The sequence below is a fragment of the Siniperca chuatsi genome, linkage group LG12, assembly GCF_020085105.1.
Source record: "Siniperca chuatsi isolate FFG_IHB_CAS linkage group LG12, ASM2008510v1, whole genome shotgun sequence".
NCBI classification, from domain to species: Eukaryota; Metazoa; Chordata; class Actinopteri; order Centrarchiformes; family Sinipercidae; genus Siniperca; species Siniperca chuatsi.
The window spans coordinates 15,963,381-15,978,492 of NC_058053.1; the positions used below are offsets into that span (position 1 = coordinate 15,963,381).

The window sequence follows — 15,112 nt, forward strand, 5'->3', positions numbered from 1 at the left end:
GGATGCTTTTGTTGTTAGGTACTGTTCCTAGATCCAGTACGGGAAGAAAGTGTTGAGCTGGTGAAACTAGCAGAGCTTTTCTACAAGCATAAGATCCCTCTGAGGTTGGTGTAGTTATTTCTCACACCTCCACAGCTGTTTATATGGTCCACTCTTGGCATTTATAATCTTTACCAGGTAGTGATTCTCATTTCACCTGCAAATTGAATACTTGTTTTTGTCCCCTTTCTACAGAATTGGATTTGTGTTTGTTGTCAACACCAGAGATGAGATTGATGGCTTCTCAGATGCAGGGGTTGGATTTTACCGACTACTGAATTACATTGCAGACGAGTACGATTTATCCCAGGCTCTCATGTCCATGCTCTCAGTAAGTATGTCACATATATAACTCTCTGTTGGTTCAGCAAGCACTTCTTGAAGAATAACTAAAGCACACTCCTCACCAGCTCATATGTCTTTGTGCCTCAGAAGTCAGTTGTTTTATTATGTCTCGTGTTATCCCAGGATTTTAGACATTATTGGACAAGATGAATCAGTGGGATTTTGCCTCTGGTATAAGCTCTTTCAAATAGAGTTGGAAATTATTGACAGTCTAAAGACCGTGATGGACAAATCTGATCTGACTTACCACTTTCTTGCAGTTGTACAGCCAAGTAGATGTAGGAGGGGTACTGTCTGTTGATACAATCTCTGCTTACCTGAAGAGAAAATTCCCTAAAGCCAATGCTGAACGGATTCTTGGTATAGAATCTGAGTATGATGACAAAAGAAAGGTAAGGACATGAAATATTTCTCTCTCTCTCTCTCTCTCTCTCTCTCTCTTTCTTCTCTCTTTCTTTCTGTTTATTGGATGTAAGAATAACTGTTTAGTAGCATCCAAGGATTCAGTCCATGTTTTGTGTGCTCCAGGATGGTACCCTCTTCTACAAAAAGAGTGGCCTGGGTGCCTTACCTCTGGCTTTATTTAATGGAGTCCCTCTGAGCCCAGATGAGATGGACCCAGACGAGCTGGAAACCATCATCCTGCAGCACATAATGGACACCACCACCACCTTCCAGAGAGCTGTCTTCATGGTACGACATATCTGTACGGAATGAGACTCACTCTTCATGTTCATCCTACCAAACCTACCTCTTTTTTTGTGTGCTAGGAGTAGAACATTTGGATTAATATACATGAGTGAATTGACGTGAACAAAAACATGGAGAATTGCACCAATGTCAGTTCATCCATGCTTATAGTATGCATACAAGTAATATTTCACATACTATCCCGGGGGTTACTATATATATGCTTGATATTAGATAGTGGTTAACATTTATGTTCTTTGATAACTAAAGCAAGAAAACATGGAACACATGACTTTAAATTAAATTATTAATGATCTCTGTGTGAAAACTGGTTTATTGCAGCAGCAGAGTATAGGATATAAATTAAAACTGAGCTAATACCGTGTGTTTCACATAATGTCATAAATCATTAATTGATCAATAGCATCTTTTTTTGGTATATAGCAGGACATTGCAGTTTACAGTTATACAGTTTATAGCAAATAGTTACTCCTCCCTGGCCCTCAACATTATTGCATTTACAGACACATTTATATTTTACTGCATGTTAGCTGTTCAGAAATAGGGCATACACAAGATCTAGTTTTTCCTTATGGATTGATGTCCTCGGTGACGTCACTCTCATCCGTCTTGTCCTATGCCTACAGGGTCAGTTGACTGAGGGCTCAGATGTGGTGGACTATCTAATGGAGCAGGCCAATGTGGTTCCCAGGATGAACCCTCTTATTCTAAGCACTGACCGACAGTACCTCGACTTCACTGCCACCCCAGGTGACCTGTGCTACTGATCTTAAACTATCCATTATTGATTCACTGTCTATATTTTGTTTTTACTTTTTCTTTCTTGCTTTGCAGTTGTAGATGATTGGGAGGACACAACTATGTTTTCATACTTGGACTCCAGAGACAAAACAGCTGTGATGGCTAAGAGAATGAAGTACTTTACAAATGGTGGTAAGAAGTCAATTTTTTATATTTTATTTTATGCCTTGGTTTCCTAATTAACACAATTGCAGATGAATACACACCATTTCATTTTCAGTAACACAATGACTCGCAACAATATAAATCACTTATTCAAGCATCTGCATCTTCATCTAAACCTGCACAACCATTCTGCATTTACTTGAACATCTAGAACATGAGCAGTATCTAAACAAAAATGAATCCTACACTGCTTTACTGATCTATGAAAGTGTGAAATTGACCTTTGTTAAAGCAGACAGGCTGTGCCTCCAGCAAGATAATTGCTGGGTCTGCTGACTGGCTTTTGGCCAACAGTCTAAATGGTCGTCAGAGCTGCATTTCACTGCTCAGGCCCGGAGTGTTGCTGTCTCAGTGAGGCTTAGGAGGCTGATTGCCATCCTCCCTCTGTGGACCAACTGACTGGCTGACTGCCTGCTTTTCTGACTGACTGACTGACTGAGTGACTGGGGGGCATATAACTATGACAGGTGGCACAATTCTCCACTGATATACTGAGCTCTCTGCCAGATGTCTTAGTCTCTCTCACCTCTCACACACAAACTGAACATTCACTGTAACGACTGTACCTAATTTTCCCTCTCAAGGTTGACAATGAGACAGAAAACTGCTCAAAATTACATTAGTATTATATATCAGTTTATCATACAAATGCCAGGAAAGTGCAGCGGAAAGCAGTGCAGACTGGTTTGAAATGTCATGTGATATGTACCATATGTATTTAGAGTACTATAGACTTATCGCTCTTTTACCTTAGATGAGGATGGGATGAGTGCTGTGACCATGTGGATAGCTGGAGATTTTGAGAAGGTTGCAGGAAGAAAATTGTTGCTCCATGCTCTGAAACATGTGGTGAGTATCATCTATTCTCTGTCCTGTTCACCTCTCCCCATTCTTTTAACCCATCATTTAGTTTCTATAAGGGAACACTTTGAAAGGCGTGATTTACAAATTGACATATATGTCAGGTGTTTATATACATTGTTGTTTATTATGCATTAGAAACATAAATACTGATCATATTGTAGTGAAATTAATCAAGAATCCCAACACCAGTGCAAGATTTTTTTTTATGTAGTCTTAACAGTATATCACAAACCTTAAATTCTTAGAAGGAATGAATGTTGACTCAATCAATAACATTTTTCACATTGATTGGCCTGTCTTTGACACAAATCTTGCAGCTGGTGTCACTACAGCTACAAAACTTGTCCACTGTAAATCTATACCTCGCATACAAGCAGAAGAGATGAAGTACATTGAGAAAACTAAGTAGATTTACTCTGAAAATGAATTTTCTGCATGTGTGCTCTCACAAAAATCAGAAATAAAAGCTAGCAGGCATTTTGTATTTATCAAAAAAAAGATTCCTTATTGCTAGAATAAGCAGAATAGGAGAAACCTTTACTGTTTCTTTTAAGCAATCAGCACACCCTCCTCCCAGTGCTCTCCCTCAGTGACACCTGCAGTCTGTGGAAATATGAGAATGTGTGATCTTTGTGTGAATTTATATCACTGCTCTGTTTGTGTGTGTGTGTGCAAGCAGAAGGCCAGCCCTGGAGTGCGTGTGGGGGTGATAGATAACCCCAGCGGAAAGCCCAGCGAAGATAACACTGTGCTGTACAGGGCTATCTGGACCTCTCTCCTCACCCAGAAGAATAAGGCTGCAGCAGAGTTTGTGCAAAAACTCCTGAAAGAGGAGAGCAGCCAGCTCCTACAACAGGGGACCAAAATGAAGGACTTACTGACGCAGGTAAAGGGGGGATTAAGTAATGCAGTTCTGGTTTTTCAATTCAGAGATAATCAGTCATCAGTTAATTTATTTTTTTATATTTCAAACGAATGGAAGCCTTTTAGATTCTATATTTTTTGCAATTACATCAAAGTAGAAGTGTGTGTCCTGCAATATATTGATTTTGATTTGGTGATGATATTGTGATAGATGAGGTCTTGAATTGTTATTGTTATATGACATAAATTTGTGCTAATTTGCCTGTCCTAAAGGCTGCATTACATTACTTTAGGCATTCCACTTAGTTGATACTGACCAAAATGTGTCTGTAGCACAGAGTATTAAAAATGGTCGAGAACCAAAAACTGGCATCAAATGTCTCGTCAGATTCATAGTCTGGTTTTCTTATTATGTGATCAGATAGTTGTAAGTAGGATATGTGGGAATCTCCTACCTGCCACAACAATTTGCTGAAGTGTGTCAACACAAGCAGTAAACATTGACATTTTCTGTTGCCAGCAGTCGAGGCTGATTAGAAAATTTGAATTCATTATCTGCTGTGTTAAACACATGAATGCCTTTGAGTTGGGGTGGGGAAATCCCATTTCTTGTTTCTTCTGACATGTCAGGAAAGTGTCAGAAGACCCATAGCAAGCAAAGTAAACAAGGAAGCATGGGAACAATGCAAAAGTATCATTTGTGGGACACAAAACGTATCAAATTACAAGTGAGATGCCATCACAGTTATTTATAGATTAGGGGTGGGCGATATGAATAAAATCTTCTGTCATGCTATATGTAGTTTCATATTACAACATTGATATATATATATTGTGGTAAAGTCAGTTTTGTGGAAATTCAGTTGATAAACCATTTAGACATAAAATAACTAGATGGAAATGTCTGTTTTAGGCTGAACCAGTGTAAGAAGTACAGTACCTAAGGTACTTCATCACATCGATGCAAAATCCTATAAATCCAATACAGCCATAAAACAGTCCTGCTCACTGATTTGCAACACCGCCTGCCATGGACTAATACAACCAGAGAAATTAAAGGGATTGCTACCTAAATATAAGCAGTATGGCAAAAGGTCTAACAGCTGATAAATTAATATTGTCTTATGGTATATAGCGTCATATCATCCAATCTTAAAAGATATGCAGGACTACATTGTCAGTGTAACTGTGTTGAAAGTGAGTAATACATTTCTGGGGGTTTAATTACTAGATTTTAGGTCAGTCCCCTTGATTGTGTCAGTGAAAGGTGTATCTGTGAACTGTATCTCTGCAAAATGGGAGGAATGTTATTCAACACTGATATAATTGAGAACGTTTTAGGCAGAATTGATGAGCATGATGGCAAAAACGAGGAAAACAAAGGTTGGATATAACCACTTGCAGAGATTTGTCTGCCACTGCTTTCTTGATTCAAGTGCACAGTCAGGGAAAATAGTGATTGATGAGCCCATCTTCTCATTCCTCTCCTGAACATCAGCTAACAGAATACATTTAGAGCACACATGATGCTCCACAGCCAGTGGATGCCAAGGCAAGCAGCCTACTCACTGTCAGTTCCACTTGATCTGTCACAGGGGCCAGCACAAGGCAGGCCCCGCACACTGAATCTTTAACTAAAAAGTGCTGGTGGATACCTGCTCTCCAGGACCTGAATAGCCAAGCTCCTGCTCAATGTTCATGGTTGTGTGAGCCTCATGTGTTCAGCCAAGCCTGACCATCACTCTGCTGCTGTAGGCAGTCTACAGCCACTTGTGTTCTCCATGCTGTAGCGTGCAGTATCCACCCACACAGCATTACACATAAGAAAACAAGTTCTCAGGCACTAATCAACAAATCAGCTGACAGGAGAGCTCCCATCTCTCCCATCAGGAATAAGTCATACAGCACAGGTTACATTTGGGACCAACCATAACAAACTGCCCTTCAATTATACTAGCCTTAAGCAATGGGGAGAGAGTGGGCTGGAAATAGCAACGGAAAGATAGGTCTCCTTCCTATCTTTCCGTAGCTGTGTGAGTTGAGACCCAGAGTCCAGGGATATGAGTTTATTATTGGCTGCCAGACAGACTTGCTGACTGGATGGTGCTGACATTATTGGTATTTCACCTGTTCTCCTGAGGAGAGATGTTGGAGAAACTAATAACCTGACTCCGCAAACCCTCCACACTCCCACACCTAATTTGTTATAGACAAAAATGGTCATGGCTTAATTAAGAGTTTGTTATATTAATTACAAATTGATTAATCTAATTTTCACACATATGCATTTCTTACAGCTCGGTCCTCTGGCTGAAATATTTTGTGTTTGAAAGCTGCATTAATTGCGCTGATGCAAGGCATCAATGATATTGTGAATAATTGTTTTGCCACACATACATCATTTCTTGCGCCAATGCATCACTCAGATTTTGTTTTGGACCGGCTATGAAGGGAGAAAGGTCCTTGAGCTAGTCTATTGGATCTTACAGTACATCACAAACTCTTCAGAAATGTGTGAGCCAAAAATGCAATCAATTTATCTAACATCCTAAACAAACTTTTGTTATTCTGCTCCAGGGCATGGACAAAGATTCCTTTGAGAAAAAGTTCAACACACTGGAAGTGGATTTTATCCGTAGTCAGCAGCTGTTTTGTCGAGACGTTTTGAAACTGAGTCCTGGACAGCGGGCAGTGATCAGCAACGGCAGGGTGAGTGGACTTCAACTCCAACAGTTCAATTAGCATCTTCTTATCTTGCTTCAGAATTTCTGCATAAAAAGAATAGACCACATTATGTTGTCAGAAAGGTAAAGCATTGGTTAAATGTTGCTGCTATTGTTTGGTACAGTGGAGTAGGATTCTCTAAGAACCTGTACTTTGGGAGATTTGTGTGAGTGTCTGTACATGCTGACTGTATGTGTGTACAGAGCTGATGACTGATGTCTCAGCAGCAGTGATGCTGACAGCCACGGATGAAGAGGCTAGCCTCTGAGATGGCAGTAACAATTAATATCATTTTACATTCCTCTGCTGCAGTGGCAGGACTCTACTCCCAAAATAGAAAGGAGGAAAACACAGGCACTGTCACTAAATACCATGCCTTTAAGTGGATAAAGTACTGTGTTAACTTACAGTCACATTACATTCAACACCCCCTTGGCAAGTAGTAAATAATACATGCTGAGATTTGGAAAAGTTGTGTTCTGACTGCATTATTTTCCTCATGTTAGATCCTTGGTCCGTTTGAAGAGCAGGAAGAATTCACTGTGGAGGATTTCCACTTGCTAGAGAAGATTACACTGAGCGGTTCTGCAGAGAAAGTCAAAGCCAAAGTTAAACAGATGGGGATGAAGCCAAAGCAGTATGTTTGAATTTTTCTGCCTTGTAATGTGAGGAAAAATGTCTCTTCTTTCTTTCTTTCTTTCTTTCTTTCTTTCTTTCTTTCTTTAACTGTCTGTGATAAACATTTGAGCATCCCATCAATAGAGGATAACGAAATAGTTATGATAATGTGAGATACCTTTTTTAACACTTTTGTCTTTGTGCCACTTTAGTCTTGAGTTTGTCTTAATGGTTCTATAAACAAACAGTCTTCTTATTTTCTCCTTTAATGAAAAATCTGTGCTATATCAAGTGTTCTGTAATGAAGAAAATATCAGTGTCTGAGTTTGAAGGTACAGTAGCGTTAACTGATTTACAGTATGAAGCTACCTTGTTAAGAGGTTGACATCACATTATGTGAGCTCTGTTCAACATCTCTCCTAACGCATAATATTAATAAATGATGGACTGACCCTGCTACACGTCTTTTCCCATAGCGCTAGTGACTTAGTCATGAAAGTTGATGCCCTCCTAACTGCAGCCCCCAAAGGAGAGATCAGGAGGGATGTCCACTTTATCAAAGACAGCCACAGGTGGGCGACGTTTTTTTCTCAGTTTACTGTCCTATTGGCTCTGCAGTCTCACAGGAAAGTGTTTACACTCCTTTTGTTATAATGGATCTGAAAATTGCTACGCCATCATTTGAAGCAGTCCAGAAAGGCAAATCTTTTGATTTGCAGTTCTGCTGAATAAGGGTTGTATAACCTTTTGTTGCTGAATCCGCTTTGGTGTGCTGTTCTCCTCCTCAGTGTGCTCCGTCTCTCCCCGCGTGAAAACGAGGTGTTCTATGATGTTGTTGCCATCGTCGACCCCCTCACTAGGCAGGCACAAAAGATGTCCCCTCTACTGATTGTAAGCTGTATTCTTCTCTCGTATTCTTCTCCTCTCTTCTCCATTGATTCCTAATACAGCAAGGACACTTTAAAATCACTTTCACTGAAAGGAATGGTACAGAAACACAAAGCTTTCCAAAGTTCTGATTTATCTTTTTTTCTGTCCTCACTTGATGCTATGATCAGATGTTTCATGGTTATATTTTGCACCTTGTTTCTGCTGAAAGATGCTGAACCTTCCAACACCTTAAAAGCATTTATTGAGTCAGTAATATTTATCAGAAAAATCCTTACTCTATCGTATGCATTCTTTTTGAGCTAAAACAAGTATGCTTAGTTAGTTATTGTTTGAACAGATGAGGTCATTTAGAAACAGTTTTCTTAGTGGGCTTAGTTTCACTGAATCCCATTAGCTGTCTGCTGCATCTTGCTGGAGGCTTGCTGTGGTGAAGAATTTGACTTGGGTGAGCATGAAAATATGACTCACCATGCTTTTACAGACAGCCAGTCAGACAGCCACCTTCAGTAGCTTGTTGTTTGCAGTGTACACTTTTCAGTAGTGTACTGCAGTATGCAGTAGAAATTATGATGCCAGCGTATCAGCATCACAGCTGTTTTTGAGGAAGGCAGTTCAATGCGCTCACACCCACTGGCTCATTATTTTTTGACCGCTTTTATATCATGAACGATGTCATGTAAGGGTATATGTGCTTTGTCATTTGAGAATCTCAAATACAGTCCTTTTGTTCAGTGAAAGGCTCATGTGTGTCCTGTACCTCTCTGCTGGGCTGGGCTGGGCTCTACTTGCTCCTGATTTCTAACTGAGTGTCTTCTTCTGTGACTCCTGCAGGTGCTCAGTCAAGTGGTCAATGTGAGACTGCAGGTGTTTATGAATTGCAGGGCCAAGTTGTCCGAGATGCCCCTCAAGAGGTAAGCTCTCGCTCCAACAGTAATTAAATTTTCCTGTTTGGCTTGTTTGTGTATCCTCTGACCGCTGCAGACTTAGCATCTCTGCCTCGCACTTTCCCTTTGTAAGATTATACTGCACAGATGCAATCTGCTTAATAACACCGCCTTATTGCTTTGGGCCTCCCCTTGCATCTTTGGGCAAATTGCTTACAGCTTACACTGTTGTGGTTCAAGCCATGCAGTAAAAACAACAAAATAATAAAAAACAACAACAAAATAAAGGTTGAAATTGCCCATTAACATTCACACCATTGAGTGAATGTTAGTCATCATGTAATTTGGGGTGTTTTCTTTTTTAGTTTGTTCCATAATGGGAGTCATTTGTAGTGGTTGTTTTTTAAATACCAAATGACAGACATTTTCCAGGAGGTTTACAAGAAAATGTACAGTATGACCTTTATGGACCTCTGTCAGAGACCAGCTGGAATTGAATTGATTGAATAACTCCCCCCCAACCCATCACACTTCCTGTCCCCCTGAGTGACAATTGCCTGTAATTGACACAAATGGCTACATGATATTTTCACATGAGAGATAAATAAGCTGGATGTCTGCAATCAAGCTGCTACTAGCTGCTCTACTAGTCCAGTAAAAAACTTCCACTTTCAGGGATTCATGACATTTAAATTGACAAACAAATGTAATAAAAAAAAATAAAACATTGGGAAAAATGGGACAATGGAGCTCTGTTTTTAATTTTTTGGATCTCATCATAAATATCCTGATCGTGAAAGGATGACATCTAGTTTAAAACGGTGATGAGTTTTGTAACCACAAAGTTACAACTTCCCTACTTGATGTCCCTTGTAGAGCCATTCGCTAGGTGATCTTATAGCCCATCCCTGGAGATACTCCTGTCAGTGGACACACATGAATCCTTTTCTGCATCAGTGGGTTCATTTCATTCACTGGTATACTTCTCATAGTGGTAAGACCGCAGCAGAGACCACAGGGCAGCTCATCTTCTTTCTCTCACTTTTCTTCTTGTGGAGAATTGGTCATCTCACAAATTGGAACCAATCGAATGAAAACAGTGTGTTCCCCCTGGTGTACTGGGTTTCTCCTCCTTAACTACAACCACGGCTGCTGTGGCGGGAATTAACTTAAGAGAAATCTCCCTATGAATAAGAAATGTGATGGTGTACCTTTGAGCATAAGAAGGCATTCTAAATAAAAAGAATCGGCATTGGTAATGCTTATCATCTGCCACGTTATCTACACTCATTATGACTCCTCGGTGTCAGAGGGCACACTGAAGAAAAGCAATTAGTGATTAGCCTGAAGCTAGCCTCTGCGACAACTCTGAGAAATAATGGAGAAAGGAAACATTTCTGGTGCACAGACTACCGCACATATTTCTGTTATTGGCTGAGCAGGAAAACTGGCAGTAATAATATTAGATTCCTCACTTTGAAGAGATTGTATATACCCGGCTGTCACAACAGAGCCCATCTCTCCTGTCCTAGAAAAGAGACTATTGCACAACATGTCATCATTTTAGTGCTTGCTGAAGAGGACAATGCGTTTGTTGGATAGAATTGTTGACTCAGTCCGGTGGCAAAAACTCCTGTAGGATATCCACCATTTTAGGGCTTTGAATTCTGTTGTCCTTCGTTAGATATTATGTTTATTTGCAGTTAATGGGCAAGCACTTAAATTTGGATCATCTCTGTTTGTCTTCACAGCTTTTACCGCTTTGTCTTGGAGTCTGATGTGAATTTCTTGGCCAATGACACAGTGTCTCCAGGACCAGTTGCCCGCTTCTTGGAGCTCCCAGAATCTCCCCTTCTCACCCTTAATATGATCACACCAGAGAGCTGGATGGTACAGGCTGTCCGCAGCCCCCATGACTTGGATAACATCCACCTGCAGGAGGTGTCCTGCTTCTTAGTCTTGACTACAGGCAATCTTTCTTTCTCACCCTTTAACTAGGGTGGAGATGCTTTCTATTAACCATTCCCCCGTTGTTTTTTGTCCTCTGTAATATGCCGTTTCACTACAGGTGAGTGGGTTTGTGACAGCAGAGTATGAGCTGGAACACCTCTTGCTGGAGGGCCACTGCTTTGATCTGTCAACCGGCCAGCCTCCCCGTGGACTGCAGTTTACCCTGGGCATGAGTCGGGACCCGCTCATGTATGACACTATTGTCATGGCTAACCTGGTCAGCAGCCTTCTCTAATCAATACTAGAGCAGTTTTCTTGCACTGTGTTAGATGACATGGATATCATAGTAGCTTACTACAGTAGTAAGTTTGGAACAGAAACTGTTTGGTGCCATGGTTGAGAAAACAAGTGTGAACTGTATGCTTACAGTAAATAATGAGGCTCATGCTGTTTCAACCACAACAGGGATATTTCCAGCTGAAAGCCAATCCTGGTGCCTGGATCCTGAGATTACGTAAAGGGAGATCAGAGGATATCTATCAGATTTTCACGTGAGTATTCACCAGTGTCTACAGACTATTTTTAATGCCATTATAGTCTTTCCCATCTCATTCCATACAGATATTAATATATTTTGAAAAAAAAAGTTAGGTAATGATGCTAATTAGGCTGCTTCATCAGTAGCTCAGCATCAAGGTTGTTTTCATCTACCTCTCTATTTCATACTGGTAGCTATGAAACCCATCACTATGGTAACATGGAGAGCTGCTGACACTGTAGCAACTCAAGGTTTTGATGAGTGCAGGGAGTTCTGCTCACCGCAGAGGGGAGAGAGACAAGTAGGAGGAGAGGGGTGCTATTAAAGAGAAGACAGAGTGGAGGGATGATTCAGCTGGTCACCTGCAATGCCATCCACATCAGACTGCAAAATATCAGCAGCAGAATGTGTTTTAGTTAGGATGGCGTAGGTTTCAAAGGCTGCATATACTAGACAGAGTACATTGGAGTTGTCTAATTTCCCCGGATGAATAGAAACAGTATTGATGCATATTCTTTTAATTCGGCACTTTTACTTCAATTAAAATGTACTGTAGTACTTTCTACTTTTAACTAAAACAAATCAAATTCTTATTTTTTAAAAGAGCTAATCGTATCATTTCTATGTAACGTAATAAAGAACGATAATCCCTCACTGCCAAGTTGCGATAATGGCTCAAATCGCAACAATGTATTTGAGTCTGCATGGACAGCTGTAGTGCTGTGGAGCTAGATGTCCCTACAATCACAGATATTGTCCTCTCTGGCAATCCTCACACAAGATTTAGGACACATACAGCCCTCGGTTCCTCTGGAATCATATCAGACAACCAAGATTTATTCCCCAATCCTCCAGGTGAAGCTAAGAGGTGATGTCATTTTTCACCTTGGCAGTGTCATTATTCTTGTGGTTAGCGGCACTCTGCTCTGGTTAGGTGGCCGATCAGAGTCTAGTGGGAATGTCTGTGCTCTCCGGTCCCAGAGCCTGCGTTTTCCTCTTGCACCCTGTGCTGCCACTGCGCCTCGCACTGACAGCGATGAATGAGATGGCCAGCACTCCTCTCCTCAGAGCAAGGATACAGATTGATCTCTGGTGCTTTCTAACACAAGCCCTAAAGGCTGAGTTGCATCAGTGACAGCAAAGGGGGCAAAACACAAGCAGCATGGGGGTTGGGGGTGGGGGGTGCCATTTATCATAGTGATATGGTTAGTTTTTTGCCTTTAGTAAGCACTGGGATCGTAATGGTTTGCTGTGCATCATGGCCTATTGCTCATCTCTTCCTGAAGTTTGCTCTCTGGTGTTTCCCCATCAGACTCTGCAGATCCTGTCTGCCAAAACACATTTTCCACTGGGTAAATCAGTCCTAAAACAATTACAGTGAAAGGCCAGTGTTACGCAATCAATACTGTACAGACTTTCTCATTAAATCTACCAGTATATACAGCATGGCTGGGAAGTAGTGATGGATAAAATAATGGTAAGGTGATTCTTAATGATGATGGAGGGTAATGAATGTGGTCAGAGTGTGACCCTGGCAGCTGTCCCAGTATCTGCTTTAAAGTGTGTGCTCTCACTGTCTGTCAGTGGTCTGTCCATTGTTTGCTGTTGTCTCCTTCATGAGAGGCGCCTATGCTGTATATTTTTCTTGCACTGTTGCCGTGGCCAAAACATATGAACCAACCTCCTTGGATGGAACCTTGGATGCTTTAAAGGAGCATTTCTGATTTACCTCCAAAGACCAGTAAATCTGAAAATTACATTGACAATAATTATTGATTGCAAAAGGGGATACCTTTTGTGGTTTCAGTTGGACTTTAAGATATGTCATTACAAAAAGTTTTTTGACTGACCTATAGAATTTAAAGTTGTATGATAGTACAGTCAAGTGAACTGAAAAAAATTACAGCATTGATCGCTAGCCATAGCCAATTAATTTGCTTGCCAGATTTAATCTACTACTGATTTCTAGGTCAAAAGATTTGTAAAGAGTCTTCAAGTCAACTATATATTATTTTGTCTTACAATTGTCATGTCTGTGGCTTAGCCATATATTTGGGATTTAATATGAAGACTATGGGCTAATGAGTACTTTTATTTGTGTCTAGGTTAGATATTAATAAGGCAGAATCATCTAGGCAGCACTAAAATGTGTACAATGCTGAAAATGGTCATGACCAATGAGGAATTAAAGATGATCAGTATTAAAATGGTGTAGTCCGTCATTGATCTAGGAATGTTCCATCGTAGAAAAGGTTTCAGTCGTAGTCATTTGGACACTGTTTTCAGAATCAAGACGTTTTGGCTCCCATCCGGAAGTCATTCTCAATTGTGAAAATGGTCTGAGAACTCAGAAATTTAAGCTACTCTGTGTTACTTAAGCCCTGCCCTCAGGAAGGAGTCTTCCTGAGTTTCTGCTGTTTAACCTGCCAAGTTTCACCTGAAACTGCCCTTCTTTTGTTTCCATGAAGGCCCAGTAATCAGTAATCAGGCCTACTTAACAGTGATGAGCGAGATGCAGCCAGAAAACAATAGGCCTGATTACTGATTACTGGGCCATCATGGAAACAAAAGAAGGGCAGTTTCAGGTGAAACTAGGCGGGTTAAACAGCAGAAACTCAGGAAGACTCCTTCCTGAAGAAGACTTCCGGATGGGAGCCGAAACGTCTTGATTCTGAAAACAGTGTCCAGATGACTACGATTGAAACCTTTTCTACGATGATCAGTATTACATGTTTTGGGGTTGTATTAAATTGCCATTATTTTGTAAATTATGTAATATTTATACATTTTATTTTGCAGTCTGTTGATAAGTTTCACTCTTCAAATGGGGCTTCACCTTTGTTAGACTAACTAGCTGCAGATCCATTGTCCAGATTTCATAATCATTGATTTTCACTCTCAGTGACAGTGATCACTTTCTCACTCTTTATACCTTTTTCAGGCATGATGGAACAGATTCCCCTGCAGATGCCGGTGATGTTATAGTTGTGCTGAACAGTTTCCACAGTAAGATCATCAAAGTCAGAGTGAGTGTGTTTCTTAGATGTTTGTAAAGTATATTAGATTTCTCATAGCACTGGACATTATTCAACTGTATAGTTAAAAATGCCCTTCAGCAGGTCACACGTTGAAGATGCTGGAATGATTTTACAGTCTATGATGAAATTACTGATAAAATCATTGTTTTGTGTATCTTTTCTCATTATAGGTGCAGAAAAAGGCAGAGAAGATCAATGAAGATCTTTTAAGTGAAGCTAGTGAAAGCAAAGGCATATGGGACTCCATAGCAAGGTGTGTAATCTACGCTCACATACAGCTAACATTTGGTTTTTGGTAGTTTTAAAACCCTCCCCCAGCTGACTGGCAGTAACAACTGTGAGGTCATTGATTGGTGGGTTTGTTGATGTGCCTTCTGTTTGTCAATTATATGTTGCCTTTTCAGGAGATCTTATTCCTCCCCTCGACCCAGACTGCAATATTATGCTGTAAGATCTAGTCTTGCAAAAAATATGTGCTTCTGTAGGTATGTGTGTGTGTGTGTGTGTGTGTGCATTTGTGTGTTTCCCCCAACACTTCCTAACTGTGTGATCCTGTCTACTCACTTAATGCTTGCTGTGTGAAGTGTTTGGAGCACTTTTGAGAAAAGGTAGGCAGTGTTTCTGCAACCCATTTAGCACCTGGAAAGTTTTTGTCATACTCATTAGCATGCAGTGATTTT

General features: G+C 40.5%; 1 protein-coding gene across 8 annotated transcripts in view; it reads left to right on the top strand.

Moving 5' to 3' along the window:
- Positions 1-15,112, top strand: part of uggt2 (UDP-glucose glycoprotein glucosyltransferase 2) — a 42,944-nt gene that overhangs the window by 12,283 nt on the left and 15,549 nt on the right. For 3 of the 8 annotated variants that reach the window (XM_044216021.1, XM_044216013.1, XM_044216015.1), the window contains exons 15-33: positions 19-104; positions 235-370; positions 645-776; positions 913-1,077; positions 1,722-1,845; positions 1,930-2,028; positions 2,816-2,910; positions 3,602-3,811; positions 6,367-6,498; positions 7,020-7,150; positions 7,608-7,703; positions 7,920-8,022; positions 8,854-8,933; positions 10,658-10,847; positions 10,975-11,133; positions 11,322-11,407; positions 14,336-14,420; positions 14,603-14,685; positions 14,837-14,917. In XM_044216021.1, the coding sequence (XP_044071956.1) occupies positions 19-104; positions 235-370; positions 645-776; positions 913-1,077; positions 1,722-1,845; positions 1,930-2,028; positions 2,816-2,910; positions 3,602-3,811; positions 6,367-6,498; positions 7,020-7,150; positions 7,608-7,703; positions 7,920-8,022; positions 8,854-8,933; positions 10,658-10,847; positions 10,975-11,133; positions 11,322-11,407; positions 14,336-14,420; positions 14,603-14,685; positions 14,837-14,917 (2,273 nt within the window). Of the gene's footprint in view, positions 1-18; positions 105-234; positions 371-644; positions 777-912; positions 1,078-1,721; positions 1,846-1,929; positions 2,029-2,815; positions 2,911-3,601; positions 3,812-6,366; positions 6,499-7,019; positions 7,151-7,607; positions 7,704-7,919; positions 8,023-8,853; positions 8,934-10,657; positions 10,848-10,974; positions 11,134-11,321; positions 11,408-14,335; positions 14,421-14,602; positions 14,686-14,836; positions 14,918-15,016; positions 15,041-15,112 lie in introns of all 8 variants that reach the window. The other 5 variants (XM_044216016.1, XM_044216014.1, XM_044216017.1 and 2 more) reach the window with 5 other exon arrangements.